Here is a 20,275-nt window from a genome sequence, read left to right as displayed (position 1 = left end):
CCCCACCCCACACCATTCATCCACCCATCCCATCCATCCCACACCATTCATCCACCCATCCCATCCATCCACCCACCCCACCCATCCCATCCATTCCACCCCATTCATCCACCCACCCACCCCACTCCACCCCATTCATCCACCCATCCTATTCCACTCACCCCACCCATCCATCCATTCCACCCACCCCACCCCATTCATCCACCCATCCCATCCCACCCCATTCATCCATCCATCCCATCCATTCCACCCACCCCATTCATCCACCCACCCCACCCCATTCATCCACCCACCCCACCCCATTCATCCACCCATCCCATCCATTCCACCCCTTTCATCCACCCACCCTATCCATCCACCTCATCATCCACCCACCCATTCTCCCACCCATCTATTCACTCCCCTACCTGTCCATCCATCCCTTCACACCCCTTCCTGCTGGTTGTGTATATTGTGGCTATCCCTCCTCTTTCCTATATAAAAGCAGTTGGTATTGTCCTAAAGCTGACCGTACGCTGTCCAATCCCCTTTTTCATCAGACTATATGCAATACAGTCTGTGCAATTTCCTATAGATCTGCCAACTACTATGTAGTGCAAGAGCCTGCCTTGGGGGGGAGAGCAAGTGCAGGGGGCCAGTTCTGTTTTGCGCCCCCCCTAAAATTTTGACCACCAGCCGCCACTGGATCCTACATACATAATTCTGTGGAGGAGGAGGTAGTGGAAGGAGATCCTGCATACATAATTCTGTGGAGGAGGAGGTAGTGGAAGGAGATCCTACATACATAATTCTGTGGAGGAGGATGTAGTGGAAGGAGATCCTGCATACATAATTCTGTGGAGGAGGAGGTAGTGGAAGGAGATCCTGCATACATAATTCTGTGGAGGAGGAGGTAGTGGAAGGAGATCCTGCATACATAATTCTGTGGAGGAGGAGGTAGTGGAAAGAGATCCTGCATACATAATTCTGTGGAGGAGGAGGTAGTGGAAGGAGATCCTGCATACATAATTCTGTGGAGGAGGAGGTAGTGGAAGGAGATCCTGCATACATAATTCTGTGGAGGAGGAGGTAGTGGAAGGAGATCCTGCATACATAATTCTGTGGAGGAGGAGGTAGTGGAAGGAGATCCTGCATATATAATTCTGTGGAGGAGGAGGTAGTGGAAGGAGATCCTGCATATATAATTCTGTGGAGGAGGAGGAGGTAGTGGAAGGAGACCCTGCATACATAATTCTGTGGAGGAGGAGGTAGTGGAAGGAGATCCTGCATACATAATTCTGTGGAGGAGGAGGTAGTGGAAGGAGATCCTGCATACATAATTCTATGGAGGAGGAGGTAGTGGAAGGAGATCCTGCATACATAATTCTGTGGAGGAGGAGGGTAGTAGAAGGAGATCCTGCATACATAATTATGTGGAGGAGGAGGTAGTGGAAGGAGATCCTGCATATATAATTCTGTGGAGGAGGAGGTAGTGGAAGGAGATCCTGCATACATAATTCTGTGGAGGAGGAGATAGTGGAAGGAGATCCTGCATACATAATTCTGTGGAGGAGGAGGTAGTGGAAGGAGATCCTGCATACATAATTCTGTGGAGAAGGAGGTAGTGGAAGGAGATCCTGCCAACATAATTCTGTGGAGGAGGAGGTAGTGGAAGGAGATTATACATACATAATTCTGTGTAGGAGGAGGTAGTGGAAGGAGATCCTGCATACATAATTCTGTGGAGGAGGAGGTAGTGGAAGGAGATCCTGCATACATAATTCTGTGGAGGAGGAGGTAGTGGAAGGAGATCCTCCATACATAATTCTGTGGAGGAGGAGGTAGTGAAAGGAGATCCTGCATACATAATTTTGTGGAGGAGGAGGCAGTGGAAGAAGATCCTGCATACATAATTCTGTGGAGGAGGAGGAGGAGGTAGTGGAAGGAGATCCTGCATATATTATTCTGTGGAGGAGGAGGTAGTGGAAGGAGATCCTGCATACATAATTCTGTGGAGGACGAGGTAGTGGAAGGAGATCCTGCATACATAATTCTGTGGAGGAGAAGGTAGTGGAAGGAGATCCTGCATACATAATTCTGTGGAGGAGGAGGTAGTGGAAGGAGATCCTGCATACATAATTCTGTGAAGGAGGAGGAGGTAGTGGAAGGAGATCCTGCATACATAATTTTGTGGAGGAGGAGGTAGTGGAAGGAGATCCTGCATACATAATTAGGTGGAGTAGGAGGTAGTGGAAGGAGATCCTACATACATAATTCTGTGGAGGAGGAGGTAGTGGAAGGAGATCCTGCATACATAATTCTGTGGAGGAGGAGGTAGTGGAAGGAGATCCTGCATACATAATTCTGTGGAGGAGGAGGTAGTGGAAGGAGATCCTGCATACATAATTCTGTGGAGGAGGAGGTAGTGGAAGGAGATCCTGCATACATAATTCTGTGGAGGAGGAGGTAGTGGAAGGAGATCCTGCATACATAATTCCGTGGAGGAGGAGGTAGTGGAAGGAGATTATGCATACATAATTCTGTGTAGGAGGAGGTAGTGGAAGGAGATCCTGCATACATAATTCTGTGGAGGAGGAGGTAGTGGAAGGACATCCTGCATACATAATTCTGTGGATGAGGAGGTAGTGGAAGGAGATTCTGCATACATAATTCTGTGGAGGAGGAGGTAGTGGAAGGAGATCCTGCATACATAATTCTGTGGAGGAGGAGGTAGTGGAAGGAGATTCTGCATACATAATTCTGTGGAGGAGGAGGTAGTGGAAGGAGATCCTGTATACATAATTCTGTGGAGGAGGATGTAGTAGAAGGAGATCCTGCATACATAATTATGTGGAGAAGGAGGTAGTGGAAGGAGATCCTGCATACATAATTCTGTGGAGGAGGTAGTGGAAGGAGATCCTGCATACATAATTCTGTGGAGGAGGAGGTAGTGGAAGGAGATCCTCCATACATAATTCTGTGGAGGAGGAGGTAGTGGAAGGAGATTCTGCATACATAATTCTGTGGAGGAGGAGGTAGTAGAAGGAGATCCTGCATACATAATTCTGTGGAGGAGGAGGTAGTGGAAGGAGATCCTGAATACATAATTCTGTGGAGGAGGAGGTAGTGGAAGGAGATCCTGCATACATAATTCTGTGGAGGAGGAGGTAGTGGAAGGAGATCCTGCATACATAATTCTGTGGAGGAGGAGGCAGTGGAAGGACATCCTGCATACATAATTCTGTGGAGGAGGAGGTAGTGGAAGGAGATTCTGCATACATAATTCTGTGGAGGAGGAGGTAGTGGAAGGAGATCCTGCATACATAATTCTGTGGAGGAGGAGGTAGTGGAAGGAGATCCTGCATACATAATTCTGTGGAGGAGGAGGCAGTGGAAGGACATCCTGCATACATAATTCTGTGGAGGAGGAGGTAGTGGAAGGAGATTCTGCATACATAATTCTGTGGAGGAGGAGGTAGTGGAAGGAGATCCTGCATACATAATTCTGTGGAGGAGGAGGTAGTGGAAGGAGATCCTGCATACATGATTCTGTTTTCAGCTGACAGCAGCTAAAATCTGCTGTTGGCTGATGTCACTAAGCCACTCTAGGCTCTGGAGAGATCCCATCTTAGCGAGCCACTGGGAGTCTGAGCCAGTCACTCCTGCCTTCTCCACAACCCGGTGCTCCAGTAAATAATGTAGGGGCAGAGCAGAGAGCTGACTGACACTCACCTCTCTCTGCTCACTTAAAGTGGTTGTATACCTAAATGTTATACTGTATATTTCTCAAGGCATCTGAATCTCCCCAAATCATTGATCATTTTTTTTTTGTGTCCTACCTGCTTCCTTTTCTTGATATCGCCGATATACCGACTGATGATGTTGTTCCGCACATGCGCCGTATGATCGCCAAATCCGGCAAACCGAGACGCTGCCGGCAAAATCTCTGTTTATGTCGGGGCTGCGTCATTTCCTGCTGTTGACGTCAGCCCCGACATCACGCAAAGTATAGGCTGACATTTCCTCCCCCCAGAGGCTCATGGTTACCTTGTGACTCTCTGTGAAGAGCTTTTCTTCGTTTCCATAGTAACCGGAAACGAAGAGGAGGCTTGAATAATAGCTGTAGTGCACACACGCGGGATTTCAGCAAGAGTAATCAACTGTGGGCGGAAGTTATCCCTGCATAAGATGCGGAAGATATTATCAACAATGGCGCGGGCATACTATAACAAGGAGACTGCACAAAATCAAAGATTTAAACGGTACGACTATAAATGTCACTTATTACGTAGCGATCGATCGATGTAGCAATACAATGTCTTTCAGAATATGTAAATAGTTAGGAGAGGAGATGAGGGTTTACTACCGCTTTAAGACTGAGAACTGAACAATCAGCAGTATTTGATTGCTCAGTTCTTGGTTCTAGAAGCAGAGTGGGATCCACCTGGTAAATATAAATGTTTGTTTACTTGCATTCGCAAACTTCTCTTTTAATTAACACTGGACTTTTCTTTTTTACCATATAAAGGAAAAAAATAAAATGTTTCCATTACTTTTGGTTATTAAATATATCAAATAGAAAATGCCATCCAGATCTGTAAAAGCAACAACCCTCACCTATTCTCGACCACCTTCAGATCTGGTGTGGATTTTATGGGGAAAAAAACGCATTCCTCTTGACTTTCTCTCCCCCTGCAATGTTGCTGCGGTTGAGCGCCACCTGCAGTGGAGAAAATATACCAAACAGGGACAGTATCACTGATGCATGCACTGTCACTGCTCACCATCCTTGTGGCCTTAAATGGTGACAGGACAGTGCATGCATCATTGATCAGTAGCCACTGGTGTGGCAAAAAAAAGCCAAGCTCCCTTGACCCTGTCCCGCATGAGTCAGCTTCATCGGTTAACTGATGACAACGGTCCTTCGGACCGTCCTCATCGGATGGACTGACCGTGTGTCCGCGGCCTTAGGCTTTCCCGGTCCAGGGGGAATGAAAAAGTAGACTTAAAATGGATTGATCTATAGATCCTCAGCTCCTTTGTGTTGCTAGACTGCTCCGCACAATGTCTCCCCCCCCCCCATTCTCTAGTAGTCTAAGGTCCTGTGATGTCATCAAGGCTGATATAAAGTCCATACCCTTATAATAGACATGAAGACTCCAAAGGAGAGTCCATCTCCAGAGTATGGGGGAGTGCCATTTTCAGACAGAATGAAAGATTGGGTTAGTAAAAGTTATTCCCCATTTCAAGGGAGAAGTTTCAGATCTTAAGCCTTGTACACACGTGCCAGAATCTTGTCAGGAAAAAACATTGTTTTTCCTGACGAGATTCTTGACAGGAATCTCTTGCCGCCCGAGTGTACACACAGACCTTTCATAAGAACCACGGTTCTTTTGAAAGGCATGAACGCGGTGACGTCATCGAGTAAGACAAAGTGGAGGATCCCCCAGGGTGGGGCTTTTTAGGCAACAGTAGTACAAGTAGTCATAGTAGATACAAAGGTAAGTAGTAGTTTAATAGTAACAAGAAGTATCAAACAATATATGATAAACATGTATAATACAAAAGTTTAAAAACAACACATTAATAGGGTGTGATTGGAAAAGAGTGATGAGTCCACGATATGAATACTGGGCCCGGTATTCATATCGTGGACTCATCACTCTTTTCCAATCACACCCTATTAATGTGTTGTTTTTAAACTTTTGTATTATACATGTTTATCATATATTGTTTGATACTTCTTGTTACTATTAAACTACTACTTACCTTTGTATCTACTATGACTACTTGTACTACTGTTGCCTAAAAAGCCCCACCCTGGGGGATCCTCCACTTTTTCTGTTCATCAGGGGTGTCGGCAACTTTTTGAGACCAGACTATCAAAGACGTTCCATTCATATCATCGAGTAAGACAAGCATGCGCTCATCACATTCAATGCCGTCGCCGCCATCTTGCTTCACCCTACCAATGCCGTGGAAGCTACCGCGCATGAGTCAAAGTCATTTCGAGCATGCACGGGTTTCCACAGCGACAGGTAAGTATACACACTCTCGGGTTTCTCATCGGGAAACAGGCCGACAAGAATCCCGACCAGAAAATAGAGAGCAGGTTCTCTATTTTTCTCGTCAAGATTCTGGGCAGATTTCCAGATGAGAAACCTGAAAGCCTCGTACACACGCTCGGTTTACTCGGCAAGAAAGCTCTGCCAGCTGTTTTCTTGCTGGTTCTTGCCGAGAAAACCGAGCGTGTGTACGAGGCTTCAGAGTTGGGCTTTAAGCTTTTACAAATTCCATTTGTAAATATCCTTTTTTCCCCTAGCAAACAGTTCCTGCTGCCCCAAAGGCTGGATACCGATTGGCTCCAAATGCTACTATTTCCATGAAACTGAGGAAACTTGGGAGAGGAGCCGGGAGGAATGTCCTAAGCATGGCGGCGTTCTTCTGATCCTGAAGGACAAGGATGAATTGGTAATTGTCTGAGCTCTGTATGTGGTGGTTCTGACAGGTTCTCTTTATGGGTTGCAAACACGGAGTAGGTACAATCACATATTACAACTGCAGTTTTCTATCCTGTTTTCTGCATATTTGAAGGACCCGCAAAGTAAATGATTCACTGTGACTTGCAGTTGGGGGGCAATAACAATGCATGTTTGAGCTGTGTTTTTAGGACCTCCCAATTGTTCCCCCTTAATATTTTTGGGGATATTTATTATAGCAAAAAGTAAAGAATATTGCATTTTTTTTTGTTTCTAGCGCAAAAAATAAAAACCGCAGAGGTGATCAAATACCACCAAAAGAAAGCTCTATTTGTGGGGGAAAACGTCAGTTTTGTTTGGGTGCCCCGTTGCACGACCGCGCAATTGTCAGTTAAAGGGACACAGTGCCGAATCGCAAAAAATGCTCTGGCCAGGAAGGGGGTAAATTCTTCCGGGGCTGAAGTGGTTAAAACAGGTGGAGAGGAAGCATCAGATCACCTCCTTACTTCCTGTCAAATGATTCTGCAAAGTTTTTCTGTGTGAGGAGGGTGTCTCTTGTGTGAGCTTCCATGTTGCTGATGCTTGGAATTCCCACATGCTTGCTGAATGCAGTATATATGTATATGAGGTCATCTAGAGCCCAGGGAAAATATGCGAAATTGCGCCCCCCCTCCCTTCCCCAAGATGTGTGAGTAAAAATCCCCCCCCCCAAAAAAAAATTGAGCACTAATCAGCATGCTTACTCCATAAGCATACATTCCCCCAGTACAAATCTGCCCCCTTGCTGAACCCCCCCCCCCCCCCAGCACATATATTTGTCCCCCAATCCCCCAAATCCCCCAAACACAAGTACCCACCCCCCCCCCAAAAAAAAACTATCACTCCTCCTAGCACAAATCTTCTACCATTCAAATATCCCCTATGAGTACATATCTTCTTCCCCCCACTTCAAAAACCCCCTCCTTGCACAAACCACCCCCCTCTCAAATGTCCCCTTCTAGTACAAATTCCTCTCAGCAATCGCTACCAGCACAAATCCCCCCCCCCACAAAAAAAAGCAAACCCCCTCTACCATAATACCCCTTCCAGTACAACCCTACCAAATCCCCCCTTCTAGCACAAATCCCTTTCCCCCTTTCCAATGCAAATCTCCCTAAGTCACCTCTCCTAGCAATTCTTACCCCCCTGCTGTGCCCCAAACTCCCCTTCCCCTCAATATCCTCACAGGGACCCCCCCATATTACATGATAGCACAGTGCCCAGGGCAGCTTCCTCTCCTGCCCACCCTGGTCCTTGCCCTGTGTATACACTATACAACGAAAAACAGGAAATCCCCCCGGGACTTTAAGGTCCCATTCACACCTGAGCATAGCATTTTCAGGCAGAAAGTCACGCAATTTTACCGCGATTTTGCAGTGATTTTTGCAACGTTTTTTTACCGCGTTTTTGCCACGATTTTGTACAGGTCAAAAGGTCACCAATGTAAAAAGCAGAGATCTGCCTGAAAAAAAGTCCCAGAACTTGTTTGAGCTTCAGGCGTTTTGGAGATTTTGGCTTCAGCATAGGTGTGCGCAGCCCATTGCATTAGGGTGTGCACCAATAATACACACATGTATACAGGCACACACAATCTTTTAAATAAATGTTGTTTTATATTTTAATAAATGTTTTCATCTTACGGCAGAGCCGATCAGAGGGGGAAAGAGGGGGGTGAGAGAGAGAGGGAAGGGGGGGGTTGAGAAATAAAGGAGGGGTGAGATTGAGAGGGGTGAGAGAGAGAGGGGATGAGAGAAATATATAAGAGGGAAAGGGAGGAGGAGGTGAGGAAGAGAGGGAGGTGAGAGAGAGACAGGGGGTAAGAGAAGGGGGATGAGAGAGAGGGGGTGAGAGAAATATATAAGAGGGAAGGGGAGGAGGAGGTGAGAGAGAGACAGGGGGTAAGAGAAGGGGGTGAGAGAGAGAGGAGGTGAGAGAGATATATAAGAGGGAAGGGGAGGAGGAAGTGAGGAAGAGAGGGAGGTGAGAGAGAGACAGGGGGTAAGAGAAGGGGGTGAGAGAGAGAGGAGGTGAGAGAGAGGGGATGAGAGAAATATATAATAGGGAAGAGGACGAGGAGGGAGGAAGAGAGGGAGGTGAGAGAGAGACAGGGGGTAAGAGAAGGGAGGGTGAGAGAGAGAGGGGGTGAGAGAGATATATAAGAGGGAAGGGGAGGAGGAAGTGAGGAAGAGAGGGAACTGAGAGAGAGACAGGGGGTAAGAGAAGGGAGGATGAGAGAGAAGGGATGAGAGAGATATATAAGAGGGAAGGGGAGGAGGAAGAAAGGGAGGTGAGAGAGAGACAGGGGGTAAGAGAAGGGGGTGAGAGAGAGAGGAGGTGAGAGAGAGGGGATGAGAGAAATATATAATAGGGAAGAGGAGGAGGAGGGAGGAAGAGAGGGAGGTGAGAGAGAGACAGGGGGTAAGAGAAGGGAGGGTGAGAGAGAGGGGGTGAGAGAAATATATAATAGGGAAGAGGAGGTGAGGAAGAAAGGGAGGTGAGAGAGAGACAGGGGGTAAGAGAAGGGAGGATGAGAGAGAGAGTAGGTGAGAGAGAGGGGATGAGAAAAATATATAATAGGGAAGAGGAGGAGGAGGAGGTGAGGAAGAGAGGGAGGTGAGAGAGAGACAGGGGGTAAGAGAAGGGGGGTGAGAGAGAGAGGGGGTGATTGATAGAGAGGGTGAGAGTGAGATAGGGGGAGGGGGTTGAGAGAAAGAGGGGATGAGGGTGTAGGAGAGAGCACGAAAGAGTGGAGAGTTGGGGGTGAGCACGGAGAGGAGGGGTGAGAGAGAGAGAGAAAAAAGGGGGTTCAGTATGCCTGCTACTCACAATCATGCCCTCAGGCTGGTCCCCTCGAGGCTCACACTTGGATACATTGGATGATACATTGGCACTTGGAGTGATTAGGGTGTGCCCAGGCACACCCCCTGTGCCTGGGCACACCCTGGGACACAGCCTGGGCTTCAGTCGTTTTGGAGTGGAGATGTGAACCATTAACATAGAGAATAATGAATTTTTTCCCCTCCAGTGTTTTGTAGCTTCAGGCTTTATGCTACAAAACGCTCAGGTGTGAATGGGGTCTAAATGAGGTGAATGCGGTTAGTAGGCATGTGCATTTTGTTTCGTTCTGAATCGAAATTCGGACAAATTTTTCATTATTCGGACAATCGGATGCATACGATCTCCCGAATTGTAATATTAACTAATTAACCGAATCCGAACGAACGTTTTCGAATCGAAAACCCGCATACGAAATTCGATCGAATTCGAAAACAAATTCTATTCGACTTGAATTCTAAAACAAATTCTATTCGACTTGAATTCAAAAACAATTCGATTCGAAAACAAATTCTATTCGACTTGAATTCTAAAACAAATTCTATTCGACTTGAATTCTAAAACAAATTCTATTCGAATTGAATTCAAAAACAATTCGATTCGAAAACAAATTCTATTCGACTTGAATTCTAAAACAAATTCTATTCGACTTGAATTCTAAAACAAATTCTATTCGACTTGAATTCTAAAACAAATTCTATTTGACTTGAATTCAAAAACAATTCGATTCGAAAACAAATTCTATTCGACTTGAATTCTAAAACAAATTCTATTCGACTTGAATTCTAAAACAAATTCTATTCGACTTGAATTCTAAAACAAATTCTATTCGACTTGAATTCTAAAACAAATTCTATTCGACTTGAATTCTAAAACAAATTCTATTCGACTTGAATTCTAAAACAAATTCTATTCGACTTGAATTCTAAAACAAATTCGAATGAAAATTGAAAGCAAATTTGAATCAAAATCTAAAAAATATAGATCTAAAAAAGAATACAATAAAATAGAATATAAAATAATAAAACAATAGAATGAAAATCAAAGAATGGTAAAGAACAGAATGGAATTTCATAGAATGTAATCAAATACAATAGAATATGTTTTCGAATCAAATTGTTTTCGAATTCGATTCGAATAGAATTTGTTTTAGAATCCGATTGAAATATTTTCGAATCCGACCGGATTTTTGGAAATTCGGTCGAAAACGAACGAATTCCGAAAACGAATTTAACACATGTAACGAATCTAACTTAACGAAACGAATTAAATAACGAATTAAAATGAAACAAAACAAAACAAATTTTTTCCTCTTGCACATGCCTAGCGGTTAGCCAACAATTGACAGGGTAAATGCAGTCTCAAAATGTATTAAAATTGTCATGCAAACATAAGCAACAAGAATCATGGCCAAGCCACTGAAATGATACATACAGTAAAAAATGTCATTACACGTATCGTGGTATAAAATACACAGGCATGAAAAGTAGCCCAACGCGTTTCGCATATTTTTCATGCCTTTTCAAATTACTTTGTAATTTACATTTTATACCACGATACGTGTAATGACATTTTTTACTGTATGTATCATTTCAGTGGCTTGGCCATGATTCTTGTTGCTTATGTTTGCATGACAATTTTAATACATTTTGAGACTGCATTTACCCTGTCAATTGTTGGCTAACCGCATTCACCTCATTTAAAGTCTCCAGGGCGATTTCCTGTTTTTTGTTGCATACATTGGGATGAACTTTAATGGCTTCCCAGTCTTAGTCTGTAGGGTTCAATATTGAGTTGGCCCCGCCCTTTGCAGCTATACCAGCTTCAACTCTTCTGGGAAGGACGTCCACAAGGTTTAGGAGTGTGTCTATGGGAATGTTTGACCGTTCTTCCAGAGGAGCATTTGTGAGGTCAGGCACTGATGTTGGATGAGAAGGCCTGGCTCACAGTCTCCGCTCTAATTCATCCCAAAGGTGTTCCCGTTGGGTTCAGGTCAGGCCAGTCAAGTTCCTCCACCCCAAACACGCTCATCCATGACTTTATGGACCTTGCTTTGTGCACTGGTCCAAATCATTTGGTGGAGGGGGGATTATGGTGGGGGGGGGGAGGGGGGGTTAAGGTGTGGGGTTGTTGTTCAGGGGTTGGTCTTGGCCCCTTAGTTCCAGGGAAGGGAACATTTAAGGAGTCGGCATACCAAGACATTTTGGACAATTTCATGCTCCCAACTTTGTGGGAACAGTTTGGGGACGGCTCCTTCCTGTTCCAACATGACTGCACACCAGTGCACAAAGCAAGGTCCATAAAGACATTGGCCCGGATTCAGATACATTGGTGTATCTTTTGGCGGGCGTAACGTATCTCAGATATGTTACGCCGCCGGAAAATAGGGCGCAAGTTCCGTTAGGAAGAAAGAAGCCCGCCTAATTCAAATGTGGATGATGTGGGCGTGTTTAATTTAAATTAATGGTGACCCCGCGCAATTTACATTTTTTACGAACGGCGCATGCGCCGTTCGTGAAAAAATCCCAGTGCGCATGCTCGAAATTATGCCGCAAATCGTCAATGCTTTAGACGTGAATGTAACTTACGTACAGCCCTTTTCGCGAAGACTTACGCAAACGACGTAAACTTTTCAAAACTCGACGCGGGAACGACGTCCATACTTAACATAGGATACGCCTCATATAGCAGGGGTAACTTTACGCCGGAAAACGCCTAACGTAAACAACGTAAAAAAACGTACGTTTCTGAATCGGCGTATCTAATAATTTGCATATTCATCGCATAAATATACGGAAGCGCCACCTAGCGGCCAGCGTAAATATGCAACTTAGATACGACGGTACGGATCTTAGGGAAATTCTGGCGTATCTAGCTTTCTGAATACAGAAAGAAGATACGCCGGCGCTTCGTAGCACTTATGCGGCGTATCAATAGATACGCCGGCATAAAGGCTATCTGAATCCGACCCCCTGAATCCAGTTTGGGGTGGAGGAACTTGACTAACCTGCACAGAGTCCTGACCTTAACCCGATTGAACACCTGTGGGATGAATTAGATCAGAGACTTTGAGCCAGGCCTTCTCGCCCACATCAGTGCCTGACCTCACAAATGTTTGTGGGGGGGGGGCTCCTTCTACTTTAACCTACCAATGTGAAACTGTGACAATGTTTCTTTCAGTGTTATATTTCTGCTAATTAATTTTTCATCCCTAATCTAGGATTCTTTGCTGCCCTTCATGGAAGGAGATAGATACTGGATAGGACTACAGCGGGACACCAAGAACAGCGATCGCTGGCTGTGGGTAGATGGGACCCCTCTCACGTTCAGGTGAGTGTATCCCCTAGGGTGACCACATTTCCAAATTACCATTCAGGGACACCCTCCCTTCCCAAAAAATCAGCTTGTGCTGTAACGAATCACAGCACAGTGATTGGACACAAGAGGCGGGATTTATGATTTCTCCAATCACAAGCAGGGGGCGGGGACTGTGCTCCTCCAGGCATTCCTTGCCAGGACAAGTACTGTCAGTGAGTAAAGCGGTGATGTGGCCCCTTTTTTTGGGGGCATCAGATTGGCCTGGGGGGGGGGGGGGTTTGGCTGTGTCAGTTTCATTCCGGAACACTGTATTGTCCTGGAATAAATGTGCCCGGGACAGACCTGCAAAATGTGGGACTGTCCTGGGCAATCCGGGACAGGTGGTCACCCTAGTATCCCCCAATTAGGGGGACTCAGTCATCAAAGAAACATGAAACAAAATAATACCACTCTACTTCCCCATCCCGCTAAGGGATCATTTATACAATTGTTAGCCATCTGAAAAGTGATCCAAGAAGGCATTATGTCATGGTGCGGCCCTACTTAGTGGAATACGTTGCATTCAGAGGGTGGTACTGCCCACCAAAATCAACAGGGGGCATAATTTTGGCTACAGGCAGGTGTACATCATCATCCGCTGCCTTTACAGCTCAAAGAGGAGCTTCACTCACCCCCCAATAAATTTAAAGTCAGCAGCTAAAAATACTGTAATTGATAACTTACCTGCCAATGGGTCCAGTTACATCCTCACCAGAGCCCATTCTTCACCAAGCTTCGGGGCTCTATCACCGGCATGTTAAAGTGGAGTTCCGCCCAATTTTTAGTTTTTTTTAAAGTCAGCAGCTACGTATACTGCATAAAATAAGGACACTTACCTGTCCTGGGTGCCCGTAATGTCGGCACCCGAAGCCGATCTCTCCCTCGGCTCTCCGATGCTGCCGCCGCCATCTTCGGTAAGGGAATCAGGAAGTGAAGCCTTGCGGCTTTACTTCCTGGTTCCCTACTGCGCAATGCGCGATCCGAATGGTCACTGCTGTCTTCTGGGACCTGTGTGTCTCCCAGAATACAGCGGGGGAGATGGAGGAGTGTGGTGTAGATACCCGCAAATAATGCGGCGATCTCTGCCCGGAAGCTGGAGCAAATACCTGTATTCACCACTACAGACCCGAGCCCATTTCTGAGATTTGGTGCTTACAAGTTAAAAACATTTTTTTTGCTAGAAAATTACTTAGAACCCCCAAACATAGGGGCCGGATTCAGAAAGGAGTTACGTTGGCGTATCTCCTGATACGCCGTCGTAACTCTGAGTGCGGGCCGTCGTATCTCGGCGTCTGATTCATAGAATCAGATACGCCTCAATGTTGCCTAGATACGAGCGGCGTAAGTCTCCTACACCGTCGTATCTTAGGGTGCAATATTTACGCTGACCGCTAGGGGCGCTTCCCAAGACTTCCGTGTCGAATATGCAAATTAGGTAGATACGCCGATTCAGAAACGTACGTCCGCCTGGCGCATTTTTTTACTTATTTACGTTCGGCTTTTTCCGGCGTAAAGTTACCCCTGCTATATGAGGCGTAGCTAATGTTAAGTATGGACGTCGTTCCCGCGTTGAATTTTGAAAATGTTACGTAGTTTGCGTAAGTCGTTCGCGAATAGGGCTGTACGTAAGTTACGTTCACGTCTAAAGCAATGACGATTTGCGGCGTAATTTCGAGCATGCGCACTGGGATTTTTTCACGAATGGCGCATTCGCCGTTCATAAAAAATTTCAAATACGCGGGGTCACTATTAATTATAATAAAACACGCCCACATCATCCACATTTGAATTCTGTGGGCTTACGCCGGACCACATACGTTACGCCGCCTTAACTTAGGGAGCAAGTTCTTTCTGAATACGGAACTTGCGCCCTAATTTACAGCAGGGTAACGTATCTGAGATACGTTACGCCCGCCGAGAGATACACTATTGTATCTGAATCCGGGCCTATATATATTTTTTTTTTTCTAACGCCCTAGAGAATAAAATAGCGGTTGTTGCAATACTTTCTGTCACACCGTATTTGCGCAGAGGTCTTACAAGCGCACTTTTTTTGGAAAAAACAAACACTTTTTTGAATAAAAAAATAAGACAAGAGTAAAGTTAGCCCAATTTTTTTTTATATTGTGAAAGATAATGTTACGCCGAGTAAATTGATACCCAACATGTCACGCTTCAAAATTGCGTCCGCTTGTGGAATGGCGACAAACTTTTACCCTTTAATATCTCCATAGGCGTTGTTTAAAAAATTCAAGAGGTTGCATCTTTTGAGTTACAGAGGAGGTCTAGGGATAGAATTATTGCTCTCGCTATACCAATCGCGGCGATACCTCACATGTGTGGTTTGAACACCGTTTTTATATGTGGGCGCTACTCACATGTGTGTTTGTTTCTGCACGCGAGCTCGGCGAGACGGGTCACGTTTAAAAAAATGTTTTCTTATTTATTTTACCTTTTATTTTTTATTTTTTACACTGTTCTTTAAAAAAAAATTGTGTCACTTTTATTCCTATTACAAGGATTGTAAACATCCCTTGTAATAGAAAAAAGCATGACAGGTCCTCTTAAATATGAGATCCGGGGGTCAAAAAGACCTCACATCTCATATTTACACTAAAATGCAATAAAAAAAATTGTCATTTTAAAAAAAATATATATTTATAATGATCTTTTAAGAGCTATGGTGCGGAAGTGACGTTTTGACATCGTATGGGCGGAAGTGATGTTTTGACGTCGTATGGGCGGAAGTGAGGTTTTGACGTCGTATGGGCGGAAGTGAGGTTTTGACGTCGTATGGGCGGAAGTGACGTTTTGACGTCGTATGGGCGGAAGTGACGTTTTGACGTCGTATGGGCGGAAGTGACGTTTTGACGTCGTATGGGCGGAAGTGATGTTTTGACGTCGTATGGGCGGAAGTGACGTTTTGACGTCGTATGGGCGGAAGTGAGGTTTTGACGTCGTATGGGCGGAAGTGATGTTTTGACGTCGTATGGGCGGAAGTGATGTTTTGACGTCGCTTCCGCCCTGCAATGACTTGGAGACGGGTGGGGGTCATCTTCCCTCACTCGTCTCCGTGTCAGGCTAGGGACAGGCCCGGATCACCACCGCCGCTACCGACGGCCACAGTAAGCGGTGGAGGGCATGGAGCGCGGCGGGAGGGGGGCCCTCTCCCGCCGCCGATAAAAGAATCCGCCGCAGACACCACTTTTATCTGAAAGAGAACCGTCAGCTCTTGAAGAGGATACCGGGGGTTATGGTAGGTAGCTGCTATCATAACAACGGTATTCCTCTTCAAAGAGAGGACATTTATAGTCGTCCGGCGGGAACTAAGTGGTTAAACAGGTATCTGCTCCCCCCTGAAAGGTGCCAAATGTGACACCGGAGGGGGTAAGGGTTCCGAAAAGCGGAAGTTCCAATTTTGGGTGGAACTCCGCTTTAACTAAGGGAAACTGGCTGTGAAGAGTAACCCAACCCTGTGCAATACATACACATTAGTCCTGCATTCTGTGCAATACACACTCCTGAGTCCTGCATTCTGTGCAATACACACTCCTGAGTCCTGCATTCTGTGCAATGCACACCCCTGAGTCCTGCATTCTGTGCAATACACACTCCTGAGTCCTGCATTCTGTGCAATACACACTCCTAAACTAAGGGAAACTGGCTGTGAAGAGTAACCCAACCCTGTGCAATACATACACATTAGTCCTGCATTCTGTGCAATACACACTCCTGAGTCCTGCATTCTGTGCAATACACACTCCTGAGTCCTGCATTCTGTGCAATACACACCCCTGAGTCCTGCATTCTGTGCAATACACACTCCTGAGTCCTGCATTCTGTGCAATACACACTCCTGAGTCCTGAATTCTATGCAATGCACACCCCTGAGTCCTGCATTCTGTGCAATACACACTCCTGAGTCCTCCATTCTGTGCAATACACACCCCTGAGTCCTGCATTCTGTGCAATGCACACCCCTGAGTCCTGCATTCTGTGCAATGCACACCCCTGAGTCCTGCATTCTGTGCAATACACACTCCTGAGTCCTGCATTCTGTGCAATGCACACCCCTGAGTCCTGCATTCTGTGCAATACACACTCCTGAGTCCTGCATTCTGTGCAATACACACTCCTGAGTCCTGCATTCTGTGCAATACACACTCCTAAACTAAGGGAAACTGGCTGTGAAGAGTAACCCAACCCTGTGCAATACATACACATTAGTCCTGCATTCTGTGCAATACACACTCCTGAGTCCTGCATTCTGTGCAATACACACTCCTGAGTCCTGAATTCTGTGCAATGCACACCCCTGAGTCCTGCATTCTGTGCAATACACACTCCTGAGTCCTGCATTCTGTGCAATACACACTCCTGAGTCCTCCATTCTGTGCAATACACACTCCTGAGTCCTGCATTCTGTGCAATACACACTCCTGAGTCCTGCATTCTGTGCAATACACACTCCTGAGTCCTGCATCCTGTGCAATACACACTGCTGAGTCCTGCATTCTGTGCAATACACACTCCTGAGTCCTCCATTCTGTGCAATACACACCCCTGAGTCCTCCATTCTGTGCAATACACACCCCTGAGTCCTCCATTCTGTGCAATACACACCCCTGAGTCCTCCATTCTGTGCAATACACACCCCTGAGTCCTCCATTCTGTGCAATACACACCCCTGAGTCCTCCATTCTGTGCAATACACACCCCTGAACTAAGGTGACCAGATTTTTAAAATAAAATCCGGGGACATATTTATTTTTACTATTAATGGCGGCAATCAGTGACTCTCTGCCCATCGCCGCCGCCGCCCGCCTCACAGCCTGTCAACTCTCCGGGCCCCGGCTACTGCCGGGTGGGGAGCGGAGGAAGATCACTCCGCCAGGGAAGGCAAGGTGATAGGCAGGCGGCTGACCGGGACTTGAGCCAAGGCGGAAGAACATGCGAGAGGAGCTGAATGGGCATGTGCCCGAAACTGAAGAAATATTCCCTTCGCTCCGACCAGCACATGATCATCAGAAAGGGGCACAGATGATGGAAAAAATCACCCCCCAAGCTAGTAGGAGCGGCAGAGCGGGGGAGGGGTGTGTAATTCATATATATATATTTTTAATTCTGCACTGACTGTCTTTGAAATTGCCCCAGCCCCTGTTCAAATCCAATGCGGGGACAAGACCAGGGACAGACTTGGTCTGGGGACAGTGTCCTCAATCCAGGGACTGTCCCCAGAAACCGGGGATGTCTGGTCACCCTATCCTAAACCCTGCACCCTGTGCAATACACACTCCTGAGTCCTGCCTCCTGTGCAATATACACTCCTAAACCATGCACCATGTACAATACACACTCCTGAGTCCTGCCTCTTGTGCAATATACACTCCTAAACCCTGCACCCTGTGCAATACACACTCCTGAGTCCTGCCTCCTGTGCAATATACACTCCTAAACCATGCACCATGTACAATACACACTCCTGAGTCCTGCCTCTTGTGCAATATACACTCCTAAACCCTGCACCCTGTGCAATACACACTCCTGAGTCCTGCCTCCTGTGCAATATACACTCCTAAACCATGCACCATGTACAATACACACTCCTGAGTCCTGCCTCCTGTGCAATATACACTCCTAAACCCTGCACCCTGTGCAATACACACTCCTGAGTCCTGCCTCCTGTGCAATATACACTCCTAAACCATGCACCATGTACAATACACACTCCTGAGTCCTGCCTCCTGTGCAATATACACTCCTAAACCATGCACCATGTACAATACAAACTCCTGAGTCCTGCCTCCTGTGCAATATACACTCCTAAACCATGCACCATGTACAATACACACTCCTGAGTCCTGCCTCCTGTGCAATATACACTCCTGAACCATGCACCATGTACAATACACACTCCTGAGTCCTGCCTCCTGTGCAATATACACTCCTGAATAGGGATGTGTCGAACCCCCCCCCCCCCCCCCGGTTCTGTTCGCATCCAGAACATGCGAACAGGCAAAAAATGTGTTCCCACATGCGAACACCGTTAAAGTCTATGGGACACGAACATGAAAAATGTTAAGGGTTAAAGCAGAGCTTCACCCTAGCTCATCAGAACTCTTCCCCCTTCGATGTTACATTTGACACCTTTCAGGGGGAGGGGGGTGCAAATACCTGTCAAAGACAGGTATATGCATCCACTTCCAGGAGTCCTCACTGCGGGGATTCTGTGGGTAGTGCATTACTTTCCGCCCCCACCCGTTGTGTTCTGGGAAACACTCCGCTCCCAGAACACAACGGGAACCAGTGAGGACGGCGCTGCATGACTCGCGCATGCGCCATAGGGAATCTGGCAGTGAAGCCGCAGTGATTCACTTCCTGGTTCCCTCACCGAGGTCGGCGGTGGGGGCAGCAGATAGACGAGCGATCGCTCGTTTATCTGCTGCAGACGTCGCTGGACTCCAGCACAGGTAAGTGTCCTAACATTAAAAGTCAGCAGCTGCAGTATTTGTAGCTGCTGGCTTTTAATATTTTTTTTTAAAGCGGGGCTCTGCTTTAATATGCAAGTTATTGTCATAAAAGTTGTTTGAGGACCCGGGTCTTGCCCTTGGGGACATATATTAATGCAAAAAAAAAAGTTTTAAAAACTGAAGTTTTTTTGGGAGCAATGATTTTAATAATGTTTAACCACTTAAGCCCCGGACCATTTTGCAGCTAAAGGACCTGGCCCCTTTTTGCGATTCGGCACTGCATCGCTTTAACTGACAATTGCACGGTGGTGCGACGTTGTATTCAAACAAAATTGACGTCCTTTTTTCCCCACAAATAGAGCTTTCTTTTGGTGGTATTTGATCACCTCTGCGGTTTTTATTTTTAAACAAAAATAGAGCGACATTTTTTTTCCTCAGTTTAGGCCGATACATATTCTTCTACATATTTTTGGTAAAAAATCGCAATAAGCGTTTATTGATTGGTTTGCGTAAAAGTGATAATGTCTACAAAATAGGGGATAGTTTTATGGCATTTTTATAAAAAAAAATTTTTTTTACTAGTAATGGCGGCGATCAGCGATTTTCTTTGTGACTGCGACATTATGGCGGATACATTGGACACTTTTGACACATTTTTGGGACCATTGTCATTTTCACAGCGATCGGTGTTATAAAAATGCACTGTTGACTGTGAAAATAACACTGCCAGTGAAGGGGTTAACCACTAGGTGGCGCTGTAGGCGTTAAGTGTTCCCTGCATAGTGTTTCTTACTGTAGGTACACGAAGCCGAGATCAGTGTCATTGTCACTAGTCAGAGCGGGGAGATGCTTTTTTACACAAGCATCTCTCCTCTCTATACCTCAGTGAGACGATTGCGGGGATTCCTGCGGAGATTGAGTCTGCGGGACCCGCGATCCGATTTACAGGGGTGGTGCCAGGTCAGCGAGTGCACGCGCGACCACACGAACAGCCATTTAAAGGGGACGTACAGGTATGTTGATATGCCTGTTCATGCCATTCTGCCAACGTATATGTGCAGGAGGCGGTCCTTAAGCGCTTAAAGTAAAAAAATAAAAGTGAAATATACCTTTAAA

At 46.1% G+C, this 20,275-nt stretch overlaps 1 protein-coding gene across 1 annotated transcript in view; it reads left to right on the top strand.

Annotated features, from left to right (window-relative positions):
- The window catches only part of LOC120930806 (CD209 antigen-like protein C), a 64,433-nt gene that overhangs the window by 28,680 nt on the left and 15,478 nt on the right, over positions 1-20,275 (top strand). Inside the window, exons 9-10 of the mRNA XM_040341982.1 lie at positions 6,302-6,450; positions 12,553-12,662. Coding sequence (XP_040197916.1) covers positions 6,302-6,450; positions 12,553-12,662 — 259 coding nt within the window. The remainder of the gene's footprint in view (positions 1-6,301; positions 6,451-12,552; positions 12,663-20,275) is intronic.

This window comes from Rana temporaria, chromosome 3 (genome assembly GCF_905171775.1).
Source record: "Rana temporaria chromosome 3, aRanTem1.1, whole genome shotgun sequence".
Taxonomy (NCBI): domain Eukaryota; kingdom Metazoa; phylum Chordata; class Amphibia; order Anura; family Ranidae; genus Rana; species Rana temporaria.
Note: the sequence above shows the minus strand (reverse complement) of the source record. Positions and strands in the feature narration are given on the sequence as shown.